At 42.7% G+C, this 26,833-nt stretch overlaps 1 protein-coding gene across 1 annotated transcript in view; it reads left to right on the top strand.

Annotated features, from left to right (window-relative positions):
• Positions 1-24,749, top strand: part of LOC139474134 (pyridine nucleotide-disulfide oxidoreductase domain-containing protein 1-like) — a 58,763-nt gene extending 34,014 nt beyond the window's left edge. The window contains exons 9-14 of the mRNA XM_071257010.1: positions 4,186-4,309; positions 6,322-6,434; positions 9,237-9,359; positions 20,114-20,251; positions 21,206-21,278; positions 22,663-24,749. Coding sequence (XP_071113111.1) covers positions 4,186-4,309; positions 6,322-6,434; positions 9,237-9,359; positions 20,114-20,251; positions 21,206-21,278; positions 22,663-22,838 — 747 coding nt within the window. The 3' untranslated portion in view covers positions 22,839-24,749. The remainder of the gene's footprint in view (positions 1-4,185; positions 4,310-6,321; positions 6,435-9,236; positions 9,360-20,113; positions 20,252-21,205; positions 21,279-22,662) is intronic.
• Positions 24,750-26,833: the final 2,084 nt, after the last annotated feature.

Here is a 26,833-nt window from a genome sequence, read left to right as displayed (position 1 = left end):
TAGACTGTATGTTGTAGGTGTAGGTGTTAGACTGTATGTTGTAGGTGTAGAAGTGAGACTGTATGTTGTAGGTGAAGAAAGGGAGACTGTATGTTGTAGGTGTGAGACTGTATGTTGTAGGTGTAGGTGTTAGACTGTATGTTGTAGGTGTAGAAGTGAGACTGTATGTTGTAGGTGTAGAAGTGAGACTGTATGTTGTAGGTGTAGAAGTGAGACTGTATGTTGTAGGTGAAGAAGTGAGACTGTATGTTGTAGGTGTAGAAGTGAGACTGTATGTTGTAGGTGTAGAAGTGAGGCTGTATGTTGTAGGTGTAGAAGTGAGGCTGTATGTTGTAGGTGTGAGACTGTATGTTGTAGGTGTAGGTGTTAGACTGTATGTTGTAGGTGAAGAAGTGAGACTGTATGTTGTAGGTGTAGAAGTGAGACTGTATGTTGTAGGTGTAGAAGTGAGGCTGTATGTTGTAGGTGTAGAAGTGAGACTGTATGTTGTAGGTGTGAGACTGTATGTTGTAGGTGTAGGTGTTAGACTGTATGTTGTAGGTGAAGAAGTGAGACTGTATGTTGTAGGTGTAGAAGTGAGACTGTATGTTGTAGGTGTTAGACTGTATGTTGTAGGTGAAGAAGTGAGACTGTATGTTGTAGGTGTAGAAGTGAGACTGTATGTTGTAGGTGTGAGACTGTATGTTGTAGGTGTAGAAGTGAGACTGTATGTTGTAGGTGTAGAAGTGAGACTGTATGTTGTAGGTGTAGAAGTGAGGCTGTATGTTGTAGGTGTAGAAGTGAGACTGTATGTTGTAGGTGTGAGACTGTATGTTGTAGGTGTAGGTGTTAGACTGTATGTTGTAGGTGAAGAAGTGAGACTGTATGTTGTAGGTGTAGAAGTGAGACTGTATTTTGTAGGTGTTAGACTGTAAGTTGTAGGTGAAGAAGTGAGACTGTATGTTGTAGGTGTAGGTGTTAGACTGTATGTTGTAGGTGTAGGTGTTAGACTGTATGTTGTAGGTGTAGAAGTGAGACTGTATGTTGTAGGTGAAGAAAGGGAGACTGTATGTTGTAGGTGTGAGACTGTATGTTGTAGGTGTAGGTGTTAGACTGTATGTTGTAGGTGTAGAAGTGAGACTGTATGTTGTAGGTGTAGAAGTGAGACTGTATGTTGTAGGTGTAGAAGTGAGACTGTATGTTGTAGGTGTGAGACTGTATGTTGTAGGTGTAGGTGTTAGACTGTATGTTGTAGGTGAAGAAGTGAGACTGTATGTTGTAGGTGTAGAAGTGAGACTGTATGTTGTAGGTGTTAGACTGTATGTTGTAGGTGAAGAAGTGAGACTGTATGTTGTAGGTGTAGGTGTTAGACTGTATGTTGTAGGTGTAGGTGTTAGACTGTATGTTGTAGGTGTAGAAGTGAGACTGTATGTTGTAGGTGTAGAAGTGAGACTGTATGTTGTAGGTGTAGAAGTGAGACTGTATGTTGTAGGTGTAGGTGTTAGACTGTATGTTGTAGGTGTAGGTGTTAGACTGTATGTTGTAGGTGAAGAAGTGAGACTGTATGTTGTAGGTGTAGAAGTGAGACTGTATGTTGTAGGTGAAGAAAGGGAGACTGTATGTTGTAGGTGAAGAAAGGGAGACTGTATGTTGTAGGTGAAGAAAGGGAGACTGTATGTTGTAGGTGAAGAAAGGGAGACTGTATGTTGTAGGTGAAGAAAGGGAGACTGTATGTTGTAGGTGTAGGTGTTAGGCTGTTTGTTGTAGGTGAAGAAGTGAGACTGTATGTTGTAGGTGTAGAAGTGAGACTGTATGTTGTAGGTGAAGAAAGGGAGACTGTATGTTGTAGGTGTAGAAGTGAGACTGTATGTTGTAGGTGAAGAAGTGAGACTGTATGTTGTAGGTGTAGAAGTGAGACTGTATGTTGTAGGTGAAGAAGTTAGACTGTATGTTGTAGGTGTAGAAGTGAGACTGTATGTTGTAGGTGAAGAAGTTAGACTGTATGTTGTAGGTGTAGAAGTGAGACTGTATGTTGTAGGTGAAGAAAGGGAGACTGTATGTTGTAGGTGTAGAAGTGAGACTGTATGTTGTAGGTGAAGAAGTGAGACTGCATGTTGTAGGTGTAGAAGTGAGACTGTATGTTGTAGGTGTAGAAGTTAGACTGTATGTTGTAGGTGTGAGACTGTATGTTGTAGGTGTGAGACTGTATGTTGTAGGTGTAGGTGTTAGACTGTATGTTGTAGGTGAAGAAGTGAGACTGTATGTTGTAGGTGTAGAAGTGAGACTATATGTTGTAGGTGTAGAAGTGAGGCTGTTTGTTGTAAGTGTGAGACTGTATGTTGTAGGTGTAGAAGTGAGACTGTATGTTGTAGGTGTGAGACTATGTTGTAAGTGTGAGACTGTATGTTGTAGGTGTAGATGTGAGACTGTATGTTGTAGGTGTAGAAGTGAGACTGTATGTTGTAGGTGTAGAAGTGAGGCTGTTTGTTGTAGGTGTGAGACTGTATGTTGCAGGTGTAGAAGTGAGACTGTATGTTGTAGGTGTAGAGGTGAGACTGTATGTTGTAGGTGTGAGACTGTATGTTGTAGGTGTAGAAGTGAGGCTGTATGTTGTAGGTGTGAGACTGTATGTTGTAGGTGTAGAAGTGAGACTGTATGTTGTAGGTGTAGAAGTGAGGCTGTTTGTTGTAGGTGTAGAAGTGAGACTGTATGTTGTAGGTGTAGAAGTGAGACTGTATGTTGTAGGTGTAGAAGTGAGGCTGTTTGTTGTAGGTGTGAGACTGTATGTTGTAGGTGTAGAAGTGAGGCTGTTTGTTGTAGGTGTGAGACTGTATGTTGTAGGTGTAGAAGTGAGACTGTATGTTGTAGGTGTTAGACTGTATGTTGTAGGTGTAGAAGTGAGACTGTATGTTGTAGGTGTAGAAGTGAGACTGTATGTTGTAGGTGTAGAAGTGAGACTATGTTGTAGGTGTAGAAGTGAGACTGTATGTTGTAGGTGTAGAAGTGAGACTGTATGTTGTAGGTGTAGATGTGAGACTGTATGTTGTAGGTGTAGAAGTGAGACTGTATGTTGTAGGTGTAGAAGTGAGACTGTATGTTGTAGGTGAAGAAAGGGAGACTGTATGTTGTAGGTGTAGAAGTGAGGCTGTATGTTGTAGGTGTGAGGCTGTTTGTTGTAGGTGTGAGGCTGTATGTTGTAGGTGTAGAAGTGAGACTGTATGTTGTAGGTGTAGGTGTGAGACTGTATGTTGTAGGTGTAGAAGTGAGACTGTATGTTGTAGGTGTAGAAGTGAGACTGTATGTTGTAGGTGTAGAAGTGAGGCTGTATGTTGTAGGTGTGAGGCTGTATGTTGTAGATGTGAGGCTGTTTGTTGTAGGTGTGAGACTGTATGTTGTAGGTGTAGAAGTGAGACTGTATGTTGTAGGTGTAGAAGTGAGACTGTATGTTGTAGGTGTAGAAGTGAGGCTGTATGTTGTAGGTGTAGAAGTGAGGCTGTTTGTTGTAGGTGTGAGACTGTATGTTGTAGGTGTAGAAGTGAGACTGTATGTTGTAGGTGTGAGACTATGTTGTAAGTGTGAGACTGTATGTTGTAGGTGTAGAAGTGAGACTATATGTTGTAGGTGTAGAAGTGAGACTGTATGTTGTAGGTGTAGAAGTGAGGCTGTTTGTTGTAGGTGTGAGACTGTATGTTGTAGGTGTAGAAGTGAGACTGTATGTTGTAGGTGTAGAAGTGAGGCTGTTTGTTGTAGGTGTGAGACTGTATATTGTAGGTGTAGAAGTGAGACTGTATGTTGTAGGTGTAGAAGTGAGACTGTATGTTGTAGGTGTGAGACTGTATGTTGTAGGTGTAGAAGTGAGACTGTATGTTGTAGGTGTGAGACTGTATGTTGCAGAAGTAGAAGTGAGACTGTATGTTGTAGGTGTAGAAGTGAGACTGCATGTTGTAGGTGTAGAAGTGAGGCTGTTTGTTGTAGATGTGAGACTGTATGTTGCAGGTGTAGAAGTGAGACTGTATGTTGTAGGTGTAGAAGTGAGACTGTATGTTGTAGGTGTAGAAGTGAGACTGTATGTTGTAGGTGTGAGACTGTATGTTGTAGGTGTAGAAGTGAGACTGTATGTTGTAGGTGTAGAAGTGAGACTATATGTTGTAGGTGTAGAATTGAGACTGTATGTTGTAGGTGTAGAAGTGAGACTGTATGTTGTAGGTGTGTCACAGCATCCATGTGGAATATAATGTGGAGGTGCATCACGTGTTAGATGGAACAGAGATGACGACTTATGGATATTCAGCTTCAGAACCTTTCAAGGCTCCACAGTCACATGTTGCAGGTAATATACGTTACTTTAACTCATTGAATACAGTCTTTGGCTAAACACAACTATAGATTTAACCTGTATAACCTTGGACTCATTCTCATGTTCCAGAAAATAAAAAATGTATACGTAACTGATCAGATAACAGATGATATGTAGATATACAAAAGACGCAGGCCTATACTTTCACAAGGCAATCGTAGAGCTGCAATCATTGTAAATTCTTAATATCATTATCTCATCCACTTGCACAAAGTGATTCAAGGCTAAGGTCATTAGGTTGGATGAGATGGTGTTTTATTGTGTATAGTGGGAAGTTTAGGTTAATTGCTATTTTGTGTATTGTGCACAGCCAAAAACTACATCTTATGGCTTCAGGTGAACATGCAGGAGATAACAAACTCAGTCAATGAAAATGAGAAATTTGATGATTTACCATTTCAAATATATTTCTTGTTATGCGAGACATTGTTTTATATGCAGAGATTAAGATCACCGTGTGTATTTGTCTTATAAACTCGGACAGAAATTGCAATCAGCTGTACACACATTTTCCCCTAATCTACCGGTGTTAAAGTTAAAAAAGTACCCAATAATATTACTTAAAAGAACTTTGAGGCAATGATCGGAAGAAATACTATCTGAAACTATTATTTTATCAGGAATAATATATTCTGATATTGTGTTATTTTAGTTGAAGCTTTTGCTATATAGTTAAAATAATATAAAACCCAAGCTTAATATTTTGGTATACCGTATTTTCTTGAGTATAGTGCACAAACATGTATAATGCACACCCCCCTCTAGCGGGTTCAGTATTTAGGAAGAAAAGAAATTTGAATATTATGCGCAGAAAAAAATTACATCGTACCATTTCAGCGAAGTCCGTCAAACGAACGGGTGAAGAGAAACTTCGTCAGTACAAATTCGAAATTTGTGATAAAAAATCACCAGACATGTTTATTTACTGTTTAAATAGTATTTATTGTTCTGCTAGGCATTGTTTTATATCTAGGGATTAAGATTACCTTGTATATTTTCTCGTAAACTAAGCCGGAAACACCAATCAGCTGTACACACGTTTTCTTGGAATCAACCGGTGATTTGGTCAAGACACACCCAATGATATAACTTTATAGGATTTTTAATGCAAGGATCCGCAAAAATTGTATCTGGAACTATTTTATGTATCAGGAATAATATATTCCATTATTTTCTTAATTATATGCAGCCTTTACTAAACATATTTAAAATAATAATAACCCTAAGCGAAGCAGCTGATCGCTATTCCCGGGTAATATTTTTTACATGGAACCAGTCTGACCAGTCACCGCCAAGGCTCACGCGCACGTGATCGCGTGATTGCGAGAATTTCATGTTGACATAGAATCGTCAAACAAAACCAAATATGACTTTTAACCAGTCAAAGTATGTCATTTATGATATATGTGTCCATTCTCTGTCAACTAAAGTTCGTTTCAAGGCGTCAATAGCGGTAATCTGACCATGGTTGCTGTTAATCACGGTGAGTTGTGCGATCTTCCGATCGCTTCACACACGATTTCGCCGAAATTAATAAAAACAATATTAAAAGGAATTTTGAATATAATTAATGAAATAAGTTACAAACATAAGTCCAGATATACAAAGAACACTTTTTATAGCCAGACAGTGTAATTACATGATTATTTTGCGTACTTCAGTATGGATTTGTTGACATGGTATTTGCGGTGTTTCGTGCTCACAGTAATGTCTTTCCATGGGGGAAAAAAACATCCAAAGTCATTATTCGTGTATAATGCGCACCCCCTTCTACACAGCTGTGCTTTTTCGGGAAAAAGTGCTCACTATACTCAAGCAATACGGTATTCCATAATATCTAGGTATGGAACAATGTGAAGTTATTTCTCCATTTTTCCAGGTTTTCTGGCTAAACGTTGGAGTATGTCATTCTATACACTAAATTCCTGTGACTCCCTGTAATATTTAAAGTGAGATGAAATGAAGTGTCAAATGTTTTGTTGTAGACTGTTGGCCAGTGTATGTTCGTCTCAGCAATGGGAAAGTTTATGGTTGTGATTTCATCGTCAGTGCAACGGGCGTAGTCCCCAACACACAGCCATTTGTTGGTGACAATTTGGTACGTACCCCTTACACATGCAGTTGAGATGAGACACATCCTGAACCAATAGCAGACTTGCTGTACAATCAGAGTTAATTAACGTGATCAGATGATGCTTAATGTGTCTTTCAGTATGTACTTCTATGCTGAACAGTGTCATGTACCAAATATATTCACTTAAAATTGTTAGATTGTTGTATCAAAATTTCTAGGTGAGTGCCGAAGCAGTGTTTTTTGAATGTGAGTTTTGCCACATCGTCTGACCTGTTAGGTGAACAACTCAACATTAAGCTGGAGAACTGTACCATACATGTTAGGTGAACCAAGGGCTGCATCTCCACATTCAGCTGGAGAACTGGTACCATACATGTTAGGTGAACCAAGGGCTGCATCTCCACATTCAGCTGGAGAACTGTACCATACATGTTAGGTGAACCAAGGGCTGCATCTCCACATTCAGCTGGAGAACTGGTACCATACATGTTAGGTGAACCAAGGGCTGCATCTCCACATTCAGCTGGAGAACTGTACCATACATGTTAGGTGAACCAAGGGCTGCATCTCCACATTCAGCTGGAGAACTGGTACCATACATGTTAGGTGAACCAAGGGCTGCATCTCCACATTCAGCTGGAGCACTGGTACCATACATGTTAGGTGAACCAAGGGCTGCATCTCCACATTCAGCTGGAGAACTGTACCATACATGTTAGGTGACCCAAGGGCTGCATCTCCACATTCAGCTGAAGAACTGGTACCATACATGTTAGGTGAACCAAGGGCTGCATCTCCACATTCAGCTGGAGCACTGGTACCATACATGTTAGGTGAACCAAGGGCTGCATCTCCACATTCAGCTGGAGAACTGGTACCATACAGTTTACACATTCAGCTGGAGAACTGGTACCATACATGTTAGGTGAACCAAGGGCTGCATCTCCACATTCAGCTGGAGCACTGGTACCATACATGTTAGGTGAACCAAGGGCTGCATCTCCACATTCAGCTGGAGAACTTGTACCATACATGTTAGGTGAACCAAGGGCTGCTTCTCCACATTCAGCTGGAGAACTGGTACCATACATGTTAGGTGAACCAAGGGCTGCATCTCCACATTCAGCTGGAGAACTGGTACCATACATGTTAGGTGAACCAAGGGCTGCATCTCCACATTCAGCTGGAGAACTGGTACCATACATGTTAGGTGAACCAAGGGCTGCATCTCCACATTCAGCTAGAGTTCTGGTACCATACATGTTAGGTGAACCAAGGGCTGCATCTCCACATTCAGCTAGAATATATTCACTTAAAATTGTTAGATTGTTGTATCAAATTTCTAGGTGAGTGCCGAAGCAGTGTTTTTTGAATGTGAGTTTTGCCACATCGTCTGACCTGTTAGGTGAACAACTCAACATTAAGCTGGAGAACTGGTACCATACATGTTAGGTGAACCAAGGGCTGCATCTCCACATTCAGCTGGAGAACTGGTACCATACATGTTAGGTGAACCAAGGGCTGCATCTCCACATTCAGCTGGAGCACTGGCACCATACATGTTAGGTGAACCATGGGCTACATCTCCATTCAACTGGAGTACTGGTACCATACATGTTAGGTGAACCAAGGGCTGCATCTCCATTCAACTGGAGAACTGTACCATACATGTTAGGTGAACCAAGGGCTGCATCTCCACATTCAGCTAGAGTACTGGTACCATACATGTTAGGTGAACCAAGGTCTGCATCTCCACATTCAGCTGGAGAACTGGTACCATACATGTTAGGTGAACCAAGGGCTGCATCTCCACATTCAGCTGGAGAACTGGTACCATACATGTTAGGTGACCCAAGGGCTGCATCTCCACATTCAGCTGGAGCACTGGTACCATACATGTTAGGTGAACCAAGGGCTGCATCTCCACATTCAGCTGGAGAACTGGTACCATACATGTTAGGTGAACCAAGAGCTGCATCTCCACTTTCAGCTGGAGTACTGGTACCATGGTCAGCTGTGATGTGACCGACCTCTTCACCAACATCCCTTGACATCCTCCACAACAAAAATCAACGACCTAGACACCAAACTCACCACAGACAGCAGCATCAAACTAGCCTCCAACTGCTTTGACACCTCATATTTTACTGGCCACAGGGCATTGTGTGAATGTGATGAGCAAAAGAAGACTTTATTCAAGGCATCACAATGTTGTAAAAAAAGGGTTTTTTCTTTCCCCCCGACCATTTCTCTAACTAAACATTTTTGTACTTGAATATGGTGAAAGTGTCATAAAATTAGTACTTCATAAGCCAGGATAACTTGAAGCCTGGTGGCTCTATTTACTTCTTGGAACATGCTTCTCCTGTGAACATTCTGAAAAAGACAGGATGAGGAGCTGCTTCTTATGACACTATTGTGTTCAAATCATTAGATTTAGTGTTGATTACATATCCAGGTGAGCTGCAGTGCCATGTAACCACTTGTTTGCAGATATTTTTATAGTCTCATGCATGGAGTAGTGATAATATTATATAAATATTTGTGTATATGGTAAGTGATGACAGGTCAGAGTGACCTTCTTTCGCTGAGTTGCACAAGTTACATTTTGTAAATACTAATAAGTGATTTTTCACCCTAACTTGAGAAGTGTTTTGCTTAGAGGGATGAAATGTCACATATATATATCATCTTTAGGGTGGTGGTATTGAAGAGGTAAGGTTTTGAGTGACAGGTGTCGTTGACAGGTTGTTTAATAGGCATGTTCAACCGGGTTGTTGGACAAGGATGTGATGATGGGTTTATGACTGTATGTTCTGTTTGTAGCTATCAGTGTCCCCTGATGGAGGTATTGAAGTTAACAGTTGTATGGAAACTTCTGCTACAGATGTATATGCTGCTGGTGATGTGTGCACAGCATCATGGGAACACTCCAAGCACTGGCTCCAGGTACCTGGGAAATCCCCCTTTAATCACTCACTTCTTATTGTTGATTACGTTCAAGCTGTTAGCGCAATTGGCGCCTGCTCAAGAGAAAGACCACAGCAGTTGAAGCATGGTATGATGCAGACTCTTTGTATTCAGGGGAAGTGGAATATGTCAGATTAATGGTTTTGAATTTATGTAAGAAGATGACTAATTTACTAATGTTCTAGTATTGATGTGTGCAGATGAGGCTACAGTACTGTTGTTTGTTTCTGGAATATTGTAACGTTTTGTGAAACAAGATGGTGTCACTTCTTCTGTCACTTCTAAGATGTGCTCGGTTTGCCTCACTCACACAAGAGGTTTTCGCCAAGGTTGCGAAATTGTGGAAGTAGGCGAAGAGGAAGGCAGCAACCAAGACGACAGAGGCACTGACTGCAGTCACTGCTGTCAATGAAGAGCTATGTCCTGAGCTGCAGGAGGATATCCCAAGACCTTCCCCAGAGCCTCAGAGTCCACCCCAGGCACCATGCCTACACTGTCCATAAACATGTTAGAAGAATTTATAAAGACACCATACCTGCCATAATGGATCAGTGTCTGACAGCGATTTCTTACTTGGATGGCTGCCATCAGGCAAGATCAGCAATTACCCCTGCAGGACATGAGTGGTGGAACAAGTATCTTGGCTGAGTGAATTGGAGCAGAGAGACAACATTAAAGATTACGTCGCCATAGGCTTGAAACGGGAACTGTGGCCAGCAACTGTCAGCCCCACAGAAGAAAGCCTCAAAACTGTCAACATAAAGCTTGCTACACGATCATTGCTGATCTTCATCTTAGCCTATCATTTGACAAGCCAGGGAACCGGTCGGGCACCAGCAACAGCACAGTCTAGGATCTTGGCCCAGAGCTGGACACAGATGGATCAGGATTACCCCTGACCAAACAAATCTATTTCGCGCACGTATCACACAAAACCTCAAAATATGATCAAACCTGGAGGAAGAAGAGATTGACTTTTCTGACTGTCTGGCAACCAGATCTCTGAGAAGAAATCCTTTCCAACTGGCTATGTATATGGCTTAGATTTCAATCTGATGTGTTATATGGAAGTGTATGTAATTGTTTAACAGTGATTGTAGCTGTGTTGCATTGTTTCTTTGGGGATCTGGTATAAGCTCATTGCATTGTGTTTGGACAGTGATCAGTCGTCAGGAAGTTACTATATTTAAATGCTAGTGTGGTGTGTAAACTTCTGGTATGGTGTATATCGCGGATGGTGATAGTATGTTAAGGAAAATTCTTGATGGTACAGTGCTGATAGACTGGTGAGGACACTGTGTGGAACCTTACTGTGGCTGGGTAGGTTATAAGGGGACAATAGCGTGTTTACATTTCTCTCACGCATCACTTCACTTCAGAACCAGCTTTCATGTGAGGATCGTTGTTGCGCAATGGAAGGCGACGTTCACGTGTCTACCTTTCATCTTTTCTACTTCACTTGAAATTATAAGATTAATGGGGAACTAAACGTGATTCCCTTTATATGACCATGTGGGGAACTAAACATGATTCTCTTCTTAACACGTATGACGAACTAAACACGATTCTCTTTTTATGACATGTGGCGAACTAAATGTGAATCTTTTCTTATGAAAATGAAGAAACTATGGTAGGTCTATGACCACGAATGCAGGAAATGAATAGCTAACTATAGTACACACTTTACGTTTCTAAGGGCCACAAATATTGGCCCATCTAGTTTATACAAAGACCACGAATATTGGTCCAGCGACAACTAGTTGCTATAAAAAACACGAATATTGGTCACGAACGAAAACCCCAAAACTGACCATTGCAATGCATCACGTGTCAGCATTCATTTTCTGCACGAGAAGCGAATGCCACGATCTGATTTCCATGAAGCATGTGGCGTTTAGGCTAAATGTTCATGTTACATGAACCGAAACTATGTTTGTTTTGTTTTTATTATTTTGTCTCCTCAACAATTGCTCATCCTCTCTGATTCCCTGTCTAGCCCATTTCGGAAACTTGACCACTTGTGGTATCACGACTAATTTTATATTTGATACTGACCACTGCCATCATATTATTTTTTGCAATTGAATATTCTACAACCACTCTATTTTGTACTGCCTTTGTAATTTCTGTGCAATAATTTGTCTTATTTTTTACTTATCCTGCATTACTCCTGAAAGCATATTACTGCTTGTTCTTGACAGAGAAAAGAGCTGTGTGAAGGCTTGGAGAAGTTGTTCCAACTAGCTGAGAGGCCAACCCTATCACGCAGCTCCCGCGTGACCAAAGGAAGTGATGTCACGGATCCTCACATTACTCTTGTCACTTGCTGAGTGAAGACCTGTTTTTTTGCTGTAGCATAAACTGATTCAAACCCTTACGTGTTTGCTCTTTTGAGTTATAGTTTTTTGTCTTTGTGTTGTGCCTACAGTTTGCATTTTGTACATTCTGTGTTTGATAAACATGTGCATAACGTTATTAGATACTTACTGGCATTTTCTCAAAAGAAAACATAATGCTAGGTGTCTTGTTGTTTCAAGTAGGAATCTTGAATATTTTACGTGGCCAGTGAGTTAATGAACTGGCTTGTGTTCTAAATTCTTTTTGTTTGGTGCCCCACGATTGGCATATCCTTGCAAATATGTTTGTTTTCATTGTATGTTGTCTTACGTTTGTTGTAATAATTGTTTCATAAACCCACGCAGTGGGATAAACAAATTATAGCATACATAATCGGGCGGGGACGCATTGTGATTTTACACTGCCTCGTTGCATATATCATGTCATCCTGCTCAAAGTGCCGGCGTAATATGTCAGCGTGGGATCCCCACCCCCTGTGCCTTAATTGTACATCTCAATGCCTCCATGGTCACAGATGTAAAGACTGTCTACTGCTTTCACCCACAGCTTTCAGTCAGTATCTCCGTGTGTCTAAGAAACGTGGAACACAACAGGCCAGGAAACACTGGCGCAGGATGTCCGACCTCTCCGAGAATTCGCCTACCAGATTGTAAATCTCGGATGACTACCCTCCGACTTCAACTGCTACCTTAATGAAGGACCCCATGGTCTCGGTCGACCCTGAGCACTCTGACGACCACTACAACGTCTCTATTTTTACGGCGGCGGCCACCTTGACACCTGGCATGGTGCTCACTTACCAAATGACGCCTATACTTTCCTCCGGACAGACGCTTGGTCTCCCACAGGCGCCCCCACCTACGTCACAGACGCCCATGATAGACGCCTCTCTCCTTCAGTACATTCAGTACTTGCAGACCAGGCAGACGTCGACGCCAGCACCCTTACAGACGCCTCTACAAGCGCCTCCTATAGCGCCGCTGCAGACGCCTCTTCCAGCCCCTATCTTTCCTACAGCGCTCGTGCCTCTGCCTCTGCCTCGTCCGTCGACTATACAGACGCCATCTACCTCTCGTTACTCCGTGGACTCGGCTTCCCCAAGTACGTCTTTACGTCAGAGGCTACTGCGATCCCGGATCCAGACACAGGATTTTCTCATCAGCCGGGATATCAAGGACGCCTACCTACATGTCCCTATACATCCCGAAGACTGGAAATTCCTCCGCTTCATCATTGGCCGATTTGCCGATACTCGTACCTCCATCGCAGGGACATTCAGTTCGAGGCGTACTGAATCATTGCGACACTGTCACTCTACTCCGCCACAGGAACTTCAGCCTCTGGCTCCTGTACCAGCAGGACTTGACCTACAGAGGAAGGCTCCAACTGCGCCCAATACAGATGTTCCTGGCTCCTTACCAAGCCGATAGACTCGTACCTCTATTGCCCGGACATTCAGTTCGAGGCGTACTGAATCATTGGGACACTGTCACTCTACTCCGCCACAGGTACTTCACCCTCTGGCTCCTGTACCAGCAGGACTTGACCTACAGAGGAAGGCTCCAACTGCACCCAATACAAATGTTCCTGGCTCCTTACATCAGGCGCTAGGACCCCTCAGTATCCATCGTCCTCCCGGATCTCCGGTGGTGGAAGGTGGAATCGAATGTCTTCTGCAGCGTCCCCTTGACATGGCTTACGACCTCTCTGCGCCTATACGTAGACGCGTCCCTGCAGGAATTGGACGCACACCTGGAGGGACAGGTCTCCTATGGCACATCAACAACCTCAAACTTGAGGCGCTTATCTTGAACATCGCTCATTGGAAGCAGGCCCTCAGACACGCCCTGCTCCCCAATATCAACGGACAACTTAACCATCACATGGTGCCTACGGAACCAGGGAACGACTCATTCAACCTTGCTCCTTCAACAGACGTTCCGATCATCTGGGTGGATCCTGGTGGATCATCTGGGGATTCAGTTCCAGATTCAACACATTCCGGGCTGTCGAAACATCCTAGCGGATGCTCTATCTTGGCCAGGCAAAGTCGCACCCACAGAGTTGAAGCTTCACCCAGAGGCCTTCGCTCTTGTTTTTCGAGACCAACCATGGTCTCCCCAACATAGACCTATTCGCCACCAGCCAGAACTACCAGATCCCGACCTACATATCTCCGGTCCAGGATCCACTCAACTCTGCATCGCCTCAATTCCTGACCGGGTTCATGCTCCATCTGCATCACAAGTGTAAGGTCAAGGGCAGTACCATCATGACCTACCTTGTGGCACTCAACTCCATCCTGGCAGTTCCGAAAGATCGGCGCATGACAAAAATACTGGAACTCCAGGCTCTGTTCCACTCATTCAGTCTGGAAGACCAAAAGGCGAAATTCCGTCCTCCAGCTTGGGACTTCTCACCTTTCGAGCCACGACGTCATTCTACAATCTGACGAAAAAGACGGTCTTCCTACTGGCGCTCGCTACAGCAGCCCGTGTCAGTGAGCTACACGCCCTGGACGTCACGAGCATCTGCTTTGAGCATGGAACACACGGAGCCGTGCATCTGGGCCTGTGCTGGGACTTCATTCCAAAGAATCAGCTCCCAGGACAGCCTGAGAGATCGTTCCTCATCCCTCCCCTCTCATCGATTGTGAGCATGGAAGACGAACTAGAGCTCCGCCTATGTCCGGTTAGAGCGCTTTGTTGCTACATTAGACGATCCAAGGAATGCTGTAGACAAAGACGATGCCTCTTCATCCCGGTATCTGCGACCTCGCGAGCAGAAGTCAGCCGCAACACGATCACCCTTTGGCTACGAGCCATCATTCTCCAGGCCTACGAGGCCATGGGATTGGACCCTCCACGCTCCAACAACCCGCACGAGTTCCGGGTGGTTGCCTCCACCATGGCGCTACATAGCAACTGCTCTCTTGCGCCATCATGGAGAGATATTTCTGGCGATCCAACATGGTCTTTCGCCAGTCACTACCTGCAAGACGTCACATTGGAGGATGTGCAATGCACGCACAGCTTTGGTCCGTTAGTAGTGGCCCAACAGGTCACCACTACTACACGTCACTGACCTCGCCTCCAAGTCCAGAGCCGGCCTTTCGACCTCCCCTGGCGTATGCCCTGGACTAGAATTTCATGCCCACTTGAATACGGCTAGGTACTCCAGTGTAGACTTAACTGAGGACTATTGTCAGGCTGGGTAGTACCAGGACACAACACATACCTCACTCTTCCCTTCCATGTAATGGTCATCCTGGCCGACCATACAGCCAAAGATGGGTTGAGGGAAACATAGTTTTCCTATAATTGGAGTGGTCACCCGAAGCCAACCACACAGCCAAAGATTGGCATGGGAACAGAGTCTGGAAATAGTCTGGAAGAAGATGAAAGTCCACATCTGAAGGTATGCCTTCCACCATTTCCGTCCAATAAAGATGCATTAAGGAGTGATGCAGGATAAGTAAAAAATCTAGTAAAATCCTAGATATTTTTTATGTTTGTATACTTATCCTACATTACTGCGTCTGAAGGGACCCACCCATCGTAGAGCTACCTCCCCATGATGCCTTCCAATGTTTTGGACTCCAGAGTAATGTGAGGATCCGTGATGTCACTTCCTTTGGTCACTAGGCAGCTGCGTGATAGGGTTGGCCTCTTAGCTAGTTGGAACAACTTCTTCAAGCAAAGACCTTCACACAGCTCTTTTCTCTGTCAAGAACAAGCAAGTAATATGCATTCAGGAGTAATGCAGGATAAGTATACAAACATAAAAAATATCTAGGATTTTACTAGGATTTATAATTTATGTAATTCATTTATTGATTGTATACCGCTTGTTGGTTGTTTTTTGGTTACAAACTTGGTTCTTTTACGTACAGATTTCTGATTGCTTCAATTTGGGAATCAACATGTAAGATATGCCAACATCAGGACCAATGTGGGCAAAACTGGTAACATTCGCAGAAAATTGGTAGCACATCATGTCTGAGGATACAACAGCTGGACAATGTCCTCATCACTTGGGCGTTCAGTAACAAGGATGTCTCGGTCTGCGTCTACTCTTGGAGAGTCACTTCAGTTGGAATGTCAGTTTCTTAACTCAGTGGGGATATCCCTCAAGTCTGATAACGGAATGCCTTCAGGTTCGTCACTCTTGGATTCAGCCTCACCATCGGTCGACACGAAGCAACCTTTTCGGAAACAGTTCTTGATTCATGTTGCAGTGACTTGCCAGCCAAGCTCGGTGAACCGAATCTCAATTGCATTCAGTATGCTTATCACATGGTCTTGTTTTTTATCCAAACAGGATAGCATATTTGTCATCATCTCATGTTTGTAATGTTGTTCGAGACTAGTGATAATGCCCTGGGCCATCGGTTGGATCTTAGATGTTGTGTTTGGTGGCAGAAACACAAGCTTAATGTTTGTGAGATTAGACACAGTTTGGTGCACAGGGCAGTTTTCTGTGCCTGTCATATTGGATGATACTAACAGATTTATGGAAGTTAAGAGGTTGTTGGAAGTCGTTGATGATGTTTGTGTCAACTGCTGTGCATTCACCATGCTTAATGTTTGTTTTACAGACAAGATTAGTCTTGTCACAGGTAAGATTAACGTAAAGCAAGTTTTACATGGCTGAATTGTCACCGCTGATAGTGTTGATTGCGCATAGCAAAGTGTCAGTGACACTTGACACTGAGCGAGATTTCTCAGTTCGCTATACACATCACTAATTAGTGGTATTTGGGCTTGTCGGGGATCAGGTGTTAGTTTGCTATGTACATTAGTTCACTGTAGAGAGTTTGTTATATACGTACATTTTATATGATAATATAGAGGAGATAAATCTGGGGTTTTGTAACACTTCTTTTTATCCGTTTGTTCACTCTATCTATGTTCGTTAATTTTTTAACTTATTTTTCATTACTGCTTAATTCATTTACCTTGTACCCTGTCGTACGCTTGCGATATTATCGTTACTAAAGTGGTGTTTTTTCGTGTCCCTTGCGTAAACTTTTTCTTCATAAACCCACATGGCTGGGATAAAAGATAACATACATAATTGGGAATGCATTTTGATTACATACTGCTATCATTGCAGATACATTCCACGTTGTATCAAGTGCCACGGCAATAAGTCTGGGTGGGACTCTCATCCCTTGTGTCTCAGCACCACTGTCTGCTCCCAGGTTACTAAGAGTACCTTCAGGTATCTTGGAAACTACAGACACAGCAGGCCCGGAAACGTCGACCTGATTCGTCCAAACTACTATACCCCCACCAGCCACAAACATCTCTGTATCAGGCAGGATCCCTCTGGCGTCCATTACCCTAACTATGTCTTCTTCGGGGATTACATCAGCCATACAGACCATGTCCTCCTTTGTTGATACAATGCTCACACTGATGCCCATCCCTTCAGCGTTGATATACTTTTCTTCATCTTCTACTATGACGCCTGGCATGGTGCCGAGGACCCTGATCTCCTCTCTCTGTCATACCCGTTATCAATGGCGTGCCTCCACTTGACTTTGCCAAGCTATCCCTTACCCCCTCCTTCAAGGTGCCCAAGTACAGGAAGGACAACTTTCCTGGACATTGCGGACTGCACTCATACACTTCATGATGATTTGCACAGCATGAGGGGGTCCAACTGCTCCACAACCATCTGTGTCCCGGACACAAGATTCGCATACATTGAGACGGAGATACGTCAAGCCTCTATCCTTTATGGCATCCACCTCCAGAGCCATCATCCAAGACCTCTCGGAGGATAACCCACACCGTCTCGACCACCATGCCACTGTCATGGCCTACCATAGCATTAGATAGATCATATGAGGGCTCACATGTGTGCAGCATTTGTAGAGATCACCACTCCCAGACATTCGGCTACCTGGTGCTCACAGGAGTGGACTATTTACATGCTTCACCAAGCCGGCAGCCACCTACCTTCATCTGAGCAATGAACATCGAACACTGCCTTCTGTACCACCTCATCCACCAGGGATTTTACATAATGCCTCCTTCATCTGTTGGGATCGATCATCAATGTGTGGAAAACGGAGATCAAGGTCGTTCAATCTCCAGTTCATCGGCGGCCTCTTCCAGACTGACCAACCCTCCTCTCTGCACCCAGAGACAGGTGGCACAGAATCCAATACCACCTCCCCCCAGCACTTCAACAACCCCATATCCTTTGCCAGTGGCAGGCGCTTCTGGGTCTACTCACGTCAGCCCTTGACGGGACCTCCAGAGGAAGGCTTCAACTGCACCCAAGACAAATGTTCCTTGTTCCCTCCATCAGACGCCAGGACCAATCCGCCTCCATTATCCTCCCAGACCACCTCAAGCCAATGGTGGATAGTGGAGTCAAATGTCTAAGGAGGCATCTCCTTGACCGAGCCTGCAACCTCATTATGCCTCTTCGTCAACGCCTCTCTTCAAGGCTGGGGAGCACATCTAGAGGGCCAAGTCGCCTCGGGGCTGTGGTTCGCTGTTCAGCATCAGTGGCACATCAATAAACTAGAACTAGAGGCTCTCATCCTAGCTCTCTCTCACTGTAAAACAGATGCTTTGGCGCTTGGATCACCACATCCACGGACAACATCACCATCGTATGGTACCTGCACAATCAGGGGATGACCAAATCTGCCTCCCTGTTACGGCAGACGTTCCCTCTCCAAACCGGACGTGTTCGATCTTGTCTGTCGACACCTCGGCAACCATAACATCGACCTGTTTGCCACCAGCCAGAACTTGCAGGTCTTGATCTTCATAACTCCAGTGCTGGAGTGCCAGTGAGCCCTAAGCGCCAATGGTTACTCGGCAAGGTTGGCAAAGGCAATCACCTTGGTGCACAAAGCTTCTTCCAGGGACCTGTATGAAGACAAGTGACGCTCCTTTGACAGTTTCTGCAACCTCTGCATTGGCCCAATTCTTGGCTGAATTGCTACTGTTTTTGCACCACAAGCGTTGTCTGAAAGGCAGCACCATTAGGACCTACATTGTGGCCCTTAACTCCATCTTGACAGTTCTGGAACATCAAAAGATTACCAAGGTTCCTTTGAGCCATTCCACTCGCCGTCTTACTACAACCTCACCAAGAAGACAGTCTTCATTTTGGCTCTGGCAACAGTAGCACGGGTTAGCGAACTGCATGCAGAGCGCATGGAGCCATTCATCTTGGCCAAGAATCAACTCCGAGGACAGCTCTCTCTCTACCTTGGCGCTTCACAGCAGCTGCTCCATCCGTGCTGTTATGGAACAGTCTTTGCCAGCCACTACTTGCAAGATGTCGCCTTAGAAGATGTGGGAGGCGTCCACAGCTTTGGCCCTTTTGTGGTTGCCAAGCAGGTCACCGCCTCAAGGCACCACTGATGCTTCCACATGACCAGAGCCAACCTTCCTACCTCTCCAGTGTGTGTCACCCTAGACTAGGAGGTTACACGCTGCACGCATTGGCTCGGTACATGAGGTCTGGACTTTAACTATACCTGGACATCTCGCAAACCTCACTCTCTTGTTCCTTACCGACAGGAATGGTCACTCAAGGGCGTACATCGCTGTTGCTGATTGATAGGAATCTATGGAGAGTTTATTGAAGATCACATCTGAAGGTATGTCCTCCACCATTCCGTCCAATATAGACGCATTAAGGAGTAATGCAGGATAAGTTCAAAAATCAAGTAAAATTCTAGATACTTTTTATGTTTGTATACTTATCCTGTAGTACTTCGTCCAAAGTGGTCAACCAGTCGCAGAGCTGCCTCCCCATGATGTCTTCAGATGTTCCGGCTTTTAGCAGTAATGTGCTGATCTGTGATGTCACCCCTTCTGTGGTCACATGGGAGCTGTGTGATAGTGTTGGCCATTCAGCTAGTTGAAACAACTTCTTCTTCAGCAAGACCTCACAAAGATCTTTCTCTGTCAAGCAGTGAATGCAATATAAAAAATATCTAGGATTTTACAAGTGTCCTTGTTCTAGTGTACTTTCATTCTCAATGAAATTTATGACATTGTAGGCCAAATCTCAAGCCTGAGAATGTATGAATTCCTTCGCTGCCCCGCTACATGCATCCAGGTCCCCTGGATGGCTTTGTATTATTGACTGAGTAAACATCATGTTGTATCAGCACCTTGTTCTGTTCGATTTATGAACTTCATTGTATCAGATTGCTTCTGAATTAAAAATTTAAAATTGTACAATATGTTGTGATACATATCGCAATATGGCCTTGTGCATCGCAAAATATTGTGATACACTTTAAACTTCCAATATAGGACACTGTGATGTAGATGTGCTGGTGCACACTGAACACCTAAGATGAGCACTTTATGTTGCGTGGTTTTGTTGTATAGGTTCGACTGTGGTCCCAGGCCAGACAGATGGGGTGCTTTGCTGCTCAGAGCATGGCTGCAGCAGTGAGAGGAGAGAAGATTACACCAGACTTCTGCTTTGAGCTGTTTGCTCATGTCACAAGATTTTTCAATTATAAGGCAGGTATTTTTTTTCCCTTTTTCAAAGGCATATAATATATATTATAGTTAATACATTGAAATCCACTCTAGCATAATCATATTTGGTTGATATGCTGTGTAGCCTTTGGAAATGTTCTTAAATACTTCTATAGGATGTTGATATTCAAATTCACTGTCTAGGTTTATACCCTCCAAAATGCATTATGTTCCTAACTCCAAAAGTGTTTACTGTCACTGCTCTAGTATGATGTAATTTGAAGGAGTAAGGTTTGAAGTGACTTTAAAGAAGGTGAACTTCCCTGCAATGGAACATTTGCATCTTCATCACAAACAAGCCTGTGATTGACTAATTTAGTGTCAAGGTCATTAAACAAGAAGTGCAAATAACTTTGTTCATTGAGGTAATCAGATGCAAAGTACTCCTTTGTTTAGAATTATATTGCATTTGGCATGTTTTTAAAAAAACAGAAATGGTGTCATTAGACTGGAAATGATGTTTTTTTTAGCAGAGTTGCATGTAGTTTTCTCTTTTGAATAGGGAGAGGAATGGTTTTCTCAGACCATTCTGTAATGTCAAGAGACCAGAAATGTCTTTAGGTTCCCCATTATATTAGCAATAGGCAAGGTACTTTGATCTGGTTTGAAGTTGTAGTAGGCACATATTTTCCCTAACATAAGGTAATGGTATCAAACTAAGGTGCATGGTGGTATGTAATGATATCTGTAGTCTTACTAAATTGTCGTTGCAGGGGCTACTCATGTTTTGGCCAACACTTTTCCACAGTGTGAATATCAGGTCATACACCGGAGTCTGTGGCATGTGTCATTAAGGGATAAAAGTTGTCCTGAAGTTTGTTGGAAAATAACAGTTCCAAATGTTATATTAATTATAAATATGACATGAAACATAGGGAAAGAAATGATAGTCTATGAGAAGCATGAAAGAGTGTTCATGTGTTGCTTGTATTGCAGGTGGTACTACTTGGCAAGTTCAATGCACAAGGACTTGATGCAGGGCATGAGCTGCTTCTGAGGGTTACTGAAGGTAAAAATGCCTTTGCGATTTTGTAATATAATTTTCCTATCCACAATGAATATGAACCTTGAGGAAAAGGTGAAGCTAAGTATCTGTTCACATTCGTAACAACTTCCTGAGTTGGTCCAAGGTGTCATCAAGCTGACACTGAAGTAGGATGGATCTCAGCATGAGGGTCATTATGGTCATGTGGACGGTCTCAGGAGGCTGACCATGTGTGGCTTGGTAATTATCATGGAACTGTTCTAGGTGAACAATACCTTCCAAATGACGTGCTGGTTTTCTTGGAGAATTAGTCAGCAAAGAGCCAGAGTCACAGGAGACTAATCACAATTTTATTTACAAGAACAATTAACAATTTACAATATACTTAGAAAATATCTGAGGGTGCCACAGAGAGTCGGTACACACTCTGGGCTGTGGGAGAGAGGTCTGCTTGGTAAGAGAGTCAAACCCCTTCTCTGCTAGAACTTGGCTACAGTATGTATTTAATGAAAGTTTGAACAATAGAAAGGAATGTGATTGGTTGATACACGATTGGTTGTGTCCTATGCTAAATGGATGGCTGGACAGAGGGGAATACTAAATCCTGTTAATCCTGTTGGACTGGCACTAATCTTGTTGACATATTTACTGGATGCTTTGAAAGAGATTAGGGTGTCACTATAGATGAGCTTGTGTGGGGCTAATCCTTAATGCCCTATAGACGAGCTTGTATGGGGGCTAATCCTTAATGCACTATAGACGAGCTTATATGGGGCTAATCCTTAATGAGTCTTAATTGAAGTAATGTTATTCTAATATACCCCGGTAGGTGATGACAGATATACTTAAATAAATATCCTTTGTCTGGGAGATGGGATCTTGATACCTTAGGCTAGCAACCATCTAAAAAGCTATAACTGAAACTACTGATATTTTATATATGCATTTTACCTGATGATAATTATTACTTGCTAAACTATAATTATATGAAATGGTGTATAAATATTACACCATGATAACTCATAAAAGCACTTGATGTAGATCTAATTATTATAAGATAACTTAGTATAAATGTTAACCATGATATAATGATGGTAGGAGTAGACAATTTCGATGCATATTTTGTGCAATAAGGAGGAATGTGACATATATAATAAGCCAGGGCTGATAATCATAGCAATTTGGTCACAAGCAATGATATGGAAGATCACACACAGACCAGGCTGTAACTGCTGTCTGTGGTTTAACTTTGACATATGTTTATATCAATCCAATTCAACATGAAACATAGGCCAAATTCTGTCAATATTCATGAAACGGATGCAGTCCAAGCACCTGGAATGCCAATTTAGACACAAATCCCAAAGATTTCTCCTTTTTATATACTTCTGATATTATGTCATTTCAGGTAAGGAATATGTAAAGGTGATTATACAAGATGGCTTCATGAAAGGAGCTATCTTAATAGGTGAGACGGATCTGGAGGAGACCTTTGAGAACCTGATACTTAATGGGATGGACTTGACCCCATTTAAGGAACACCTTTTGGACCCCAACATTGATATAGATGACTTCTTTGATTGACTCTCTCCTGTGATGCTGTGATGCAACAAAATAACAATGTGACTGTATATACAGGTGTCAAGTCCGATGGAGACTGTATACACAGGTGTCAAGTGCGATGGAGACTGTATACACAGGTGTCAAATGCGATTGAGACTGTATACACAGGTGCCAGAAGTGATGGAGACTTTTTGTATACACAGGTGTCAAGTGTGATGGAGATTGTATACACAGGTGTCAAGTGTGATGGAGACTGTATACACAGGTGTCCAGTGTGATGGAGACTGTATACACAGGTGTCCAGTGTGATGGAGACTGTATACACAGGTGTCAAGTGTGATGGAGACTGTATACACAGGTGTCAAGTGTGATGGAGACTGTCTGTATACACAGGTGTCCAGTGTGATGGAGACTGTATACACAGGTGTCCAGTGTGATGGAGACTGTATACACAGGTGTCAAATGTGATGGAGACTGTATACACAGGTGTCAATGTGATGGAGACTGTATACACAGGTGTCAAATGCGATGGAAACTGTATACACAGGTGCCAGGTGTGATGGAGATTGTATACACAGGTGTCAAGTGTGATGGAGACTGTCTGTATACACAGGTGCCAGGTGCGATGGAGACTATACACAGGTGTCAAGTGTGATGGAGACTGTATACACAGGTGTCCAGTGTGATGGAGACTGTATACACAGGTGCCAGGTGTGATGGAGACTGTATACACAGGTGTCAAGTGTGATGGAAACTGTATACACAGGTGTCAAGTGTGATGGAGACTGTAAACACAGGTGTCAAGTGTGATGGAGACTTATTTCCATAAAGATAAGTTCGATGTTATACTCAAAATGAGGGTAGTGCTCGTTTCTGGAGCATAACTCCAAAACCATTGAATATTTCTGGATGAAACTTGCTATACAGATTAGTCCAGTGGTGAATTGGTGCCTTTTGATGGTTTGGGATATTTATTCTTTAATTTGTTTTATGTTTTCATGATGACAAGTTTGACGTTATTGAAAATGAGGGTAGTGCTTGTTTCTGGAGCACAACTCCAAAACCATTGAATATTTCTGGATGAAACTTGCTATACAGAATAGTCTAGTGGTGAATTGGTGCCTTTTGATGATTTGGGATTTTAAAACATACTGAAAAAGCATTATTATTTTCTTCACTGAACTGATCTAATGGCAATGACACAAAAGTAGGGTATGAATAGCCAAACTCCATTTCCGAATTGCACCAGACTGGGGGGGTATGTCATCTCCTGATGACTTTGTTAATAACAGGTCGAATCTACATGTAACGTTAAAAACCTATAATTTTTTTACTCTGTCAGAGGCAGTTGATCTTAACAGGAGACACAACTTTGTTATAATACCATTAATGGCATCGGTTAATCCAGTTACCGACCTCTCACTACTTAGTATATATACAGTGAGAGAAAAGATGGAAGAGAAACTTGGTCAGAAAAAAATCTACATTAGAGACTTGTCAAAAAATTCATAAATCAAGAATAAAAGCTTATTGGTGCAAAGAATTGCAAAACTCCTGGAAGAATGTATGACTTTTGTAAATTATTCAGCCCACACTTGGCTGGTGTAAACAGGGAAACTCAACCTAAATAAGATGATGTTTAAGTATGTAATGACTTTAATAATAAAAATATAAATTATGGAGTCCTTAACATACCTATTTCAAGGTTGGAAAGTCTTCAGTGCTGTCCAGGCCATGAAGCTGAATAACGCTGCAGGAATTGACCAGATACAGGCAGAAGTGTTGAAGAACAATTCGAGTGTTGATGTTTGGCAGCGAATGTTTAAACTGTTTTCAATAAGGGACCCCAAAACAAGGTGCATCCTTTAGGCCTGATTTGGCCTGAATTATATTTGTGACCATAGTGTATATAATTGTAAACACGACACTGTAATAAACTATATTATTATTAGGGCTCCAAGCCGAAAGGCTGTAGAGCCCTATTGTAATCGTTCGATTTATTATTATTATTATTATTATTATTTATTATTATTATTATTATTATTTATTATTCCGCCGATTTTTGTACCTGCCCTAGCAAAATAACCACTAGCTCGATTTTGTTCAAATTTTGTGCGTGTTTGTAGACTGTTGGGTACTAGTGCCCGCCAAACAGCCAAGCCCATAGGCCCAAAGGCCAAGGGCAGATAACTGAAAAACAAGTATTTTTTGACGATATATTTTGCCCTGTTGCTCCACAACCGTTTGTCCGTTTACTTTGAAACCTTGCATGTATCTGCTGCTTGAGCTGCTTGACATTTTTTGTTCTTTGACTTTGGTCATTGGACACGTGGTTAGGCAACCATATTGGATTCATGGTTTTCAAAGGGTGTTTGGGGTACCTGTCTTCAAATACTATCTCCTCTGAATCCACTGCATGAAAAGCTTTCAAACTTTCTGAGAATTGTCTCCATACAGAACACAACAAATCAGCATAGCCGTTTTTGGATATCTTTTGTAGTTGCGGCCATACTGGATTTTGATTTTTATCATTTTTTTCACCGAAATTTTACCTTTAAGATCATAGCTTGTAAGGTTCTTAACAGAAACTATTGAAAGATTGCATGAAGTTTTGAGACTATATGTAGCTCATTTTGTGCTGGGTTGCATACTGAAAGCACCACTGCTTGGTGTGGTATTATTTGATTTAAGTAAAAAAATCAGACTTGAGTACAAATACTGAAGGAAGCGCCTCATAAATCTACCATACACCCCCATTCACTGGCTTTGCAGATATCCAAGCGTTCTCCACAGCCTTGTTCAATATTGTGTGTACTACCCTTGACGACCAGGATCAGAATTGGCCTTTTTCAACCGATGCTTGTCTCAAGAGGCAACTATGCTTGTCACAGGAGGCGACAAATGCGATTGGGTGGTCAGACTCGCTGGCTTGATTCTTCATTTCTCAATTGCCAATTGCTAGGGTACCTTATTTTTGACGGCGTTGTTTAAAGCAAACCATTTGCGGATTAGAATATGGTCGAGGTCGGAAATTGGTTAAGTACACTCTGGGAAACTGTGGCACACGCCAATTTGGTAATGTCCTGCAAACGGTGACTATCTTTTGACGGAGTTGGTACAAGCAAACTATATGCGGATTCGAACATGGTCGAAGTCAAACATGAGTTAAGAACACACTGGGACACGTGTGGTGATGTCTCACAAGCGGTTCATTACATTTGATGGCGTTGGTACAAGCAAACCATATGCGGATTCGAACATGGTCGAAGTCAAACATGAGTTAAAAACACACTGGGACACATGTGGTGATGTCTCACAAGAGGTTCATTACATTTGATGGCGTTGGTACAAGCAAACCATATGCGGATTCGAACATGGTCGAAGTCAAACATGGGTTAAGAACACCCTGGACACGTGTGGTGATGTCTCACAAGCGGTTTACTACATTTGATGGCGTTGGTACAAGCAAACCATATGCGGATTCCAACATGGCCGAAGTCAAACATGGGTTAAGAAGACACTGGGACACATGTGGCGATGTCTTGCAAGTGGTTCCTTACATTTGATGGCGTTGGTACAAACAAACCATTTGAGGATTCGAACATGGTCGAAGTTGGAAATTGGTTAAAACATCCTGGGACACCCAGGTCAATTTAGTAGTGGTGATGTCTCACAAGAGGTTCTTTACATTTGATGGCGTTGGTACAAGCAAACCATTTGGGGATTCGAACATTGTCAATGTCAAACATGGGTTAAGAAAACACTGGGACACGTGTGGTGATGTCTCACAAGCGGTTCATTACATTTGATGGCGTTGGTACAAACAAACCATATGCGGATTCGAACATGGTCAAAGTCAAACATGGGTTAAGAACACACTGGGACACATGGGGTGATGTCTCACAAGCGGTTCATTACATTTGATGGCGTTTGTACGAACAAAACATTTCAGGATTCGAACATGGTCGAAGTTGGAAATTGGTTAAAACATCCTGGGACACCAGGTCAATTTAGTA

This window comes from Haliotis cracherodii, unplaced genomic scaffold (assembly GCF_022045235.1).
Source record: "Haliotis cracherodii isolate W230 unplaced genomic scaffold, xgHalCrac1.p SCAF_3, whole genome shotgun sequence".
NCBI classification, from domain to species: domain Eukaryota; kingdom Metazoa; phylum Mollusca; class Gastropoda; order Lepetellida; family Haliotidae; genus Haliotis; species Haliotis cracherodii.
This window is presented reverse-complemented; position numbering and strand designations above follow the sequence as displayed.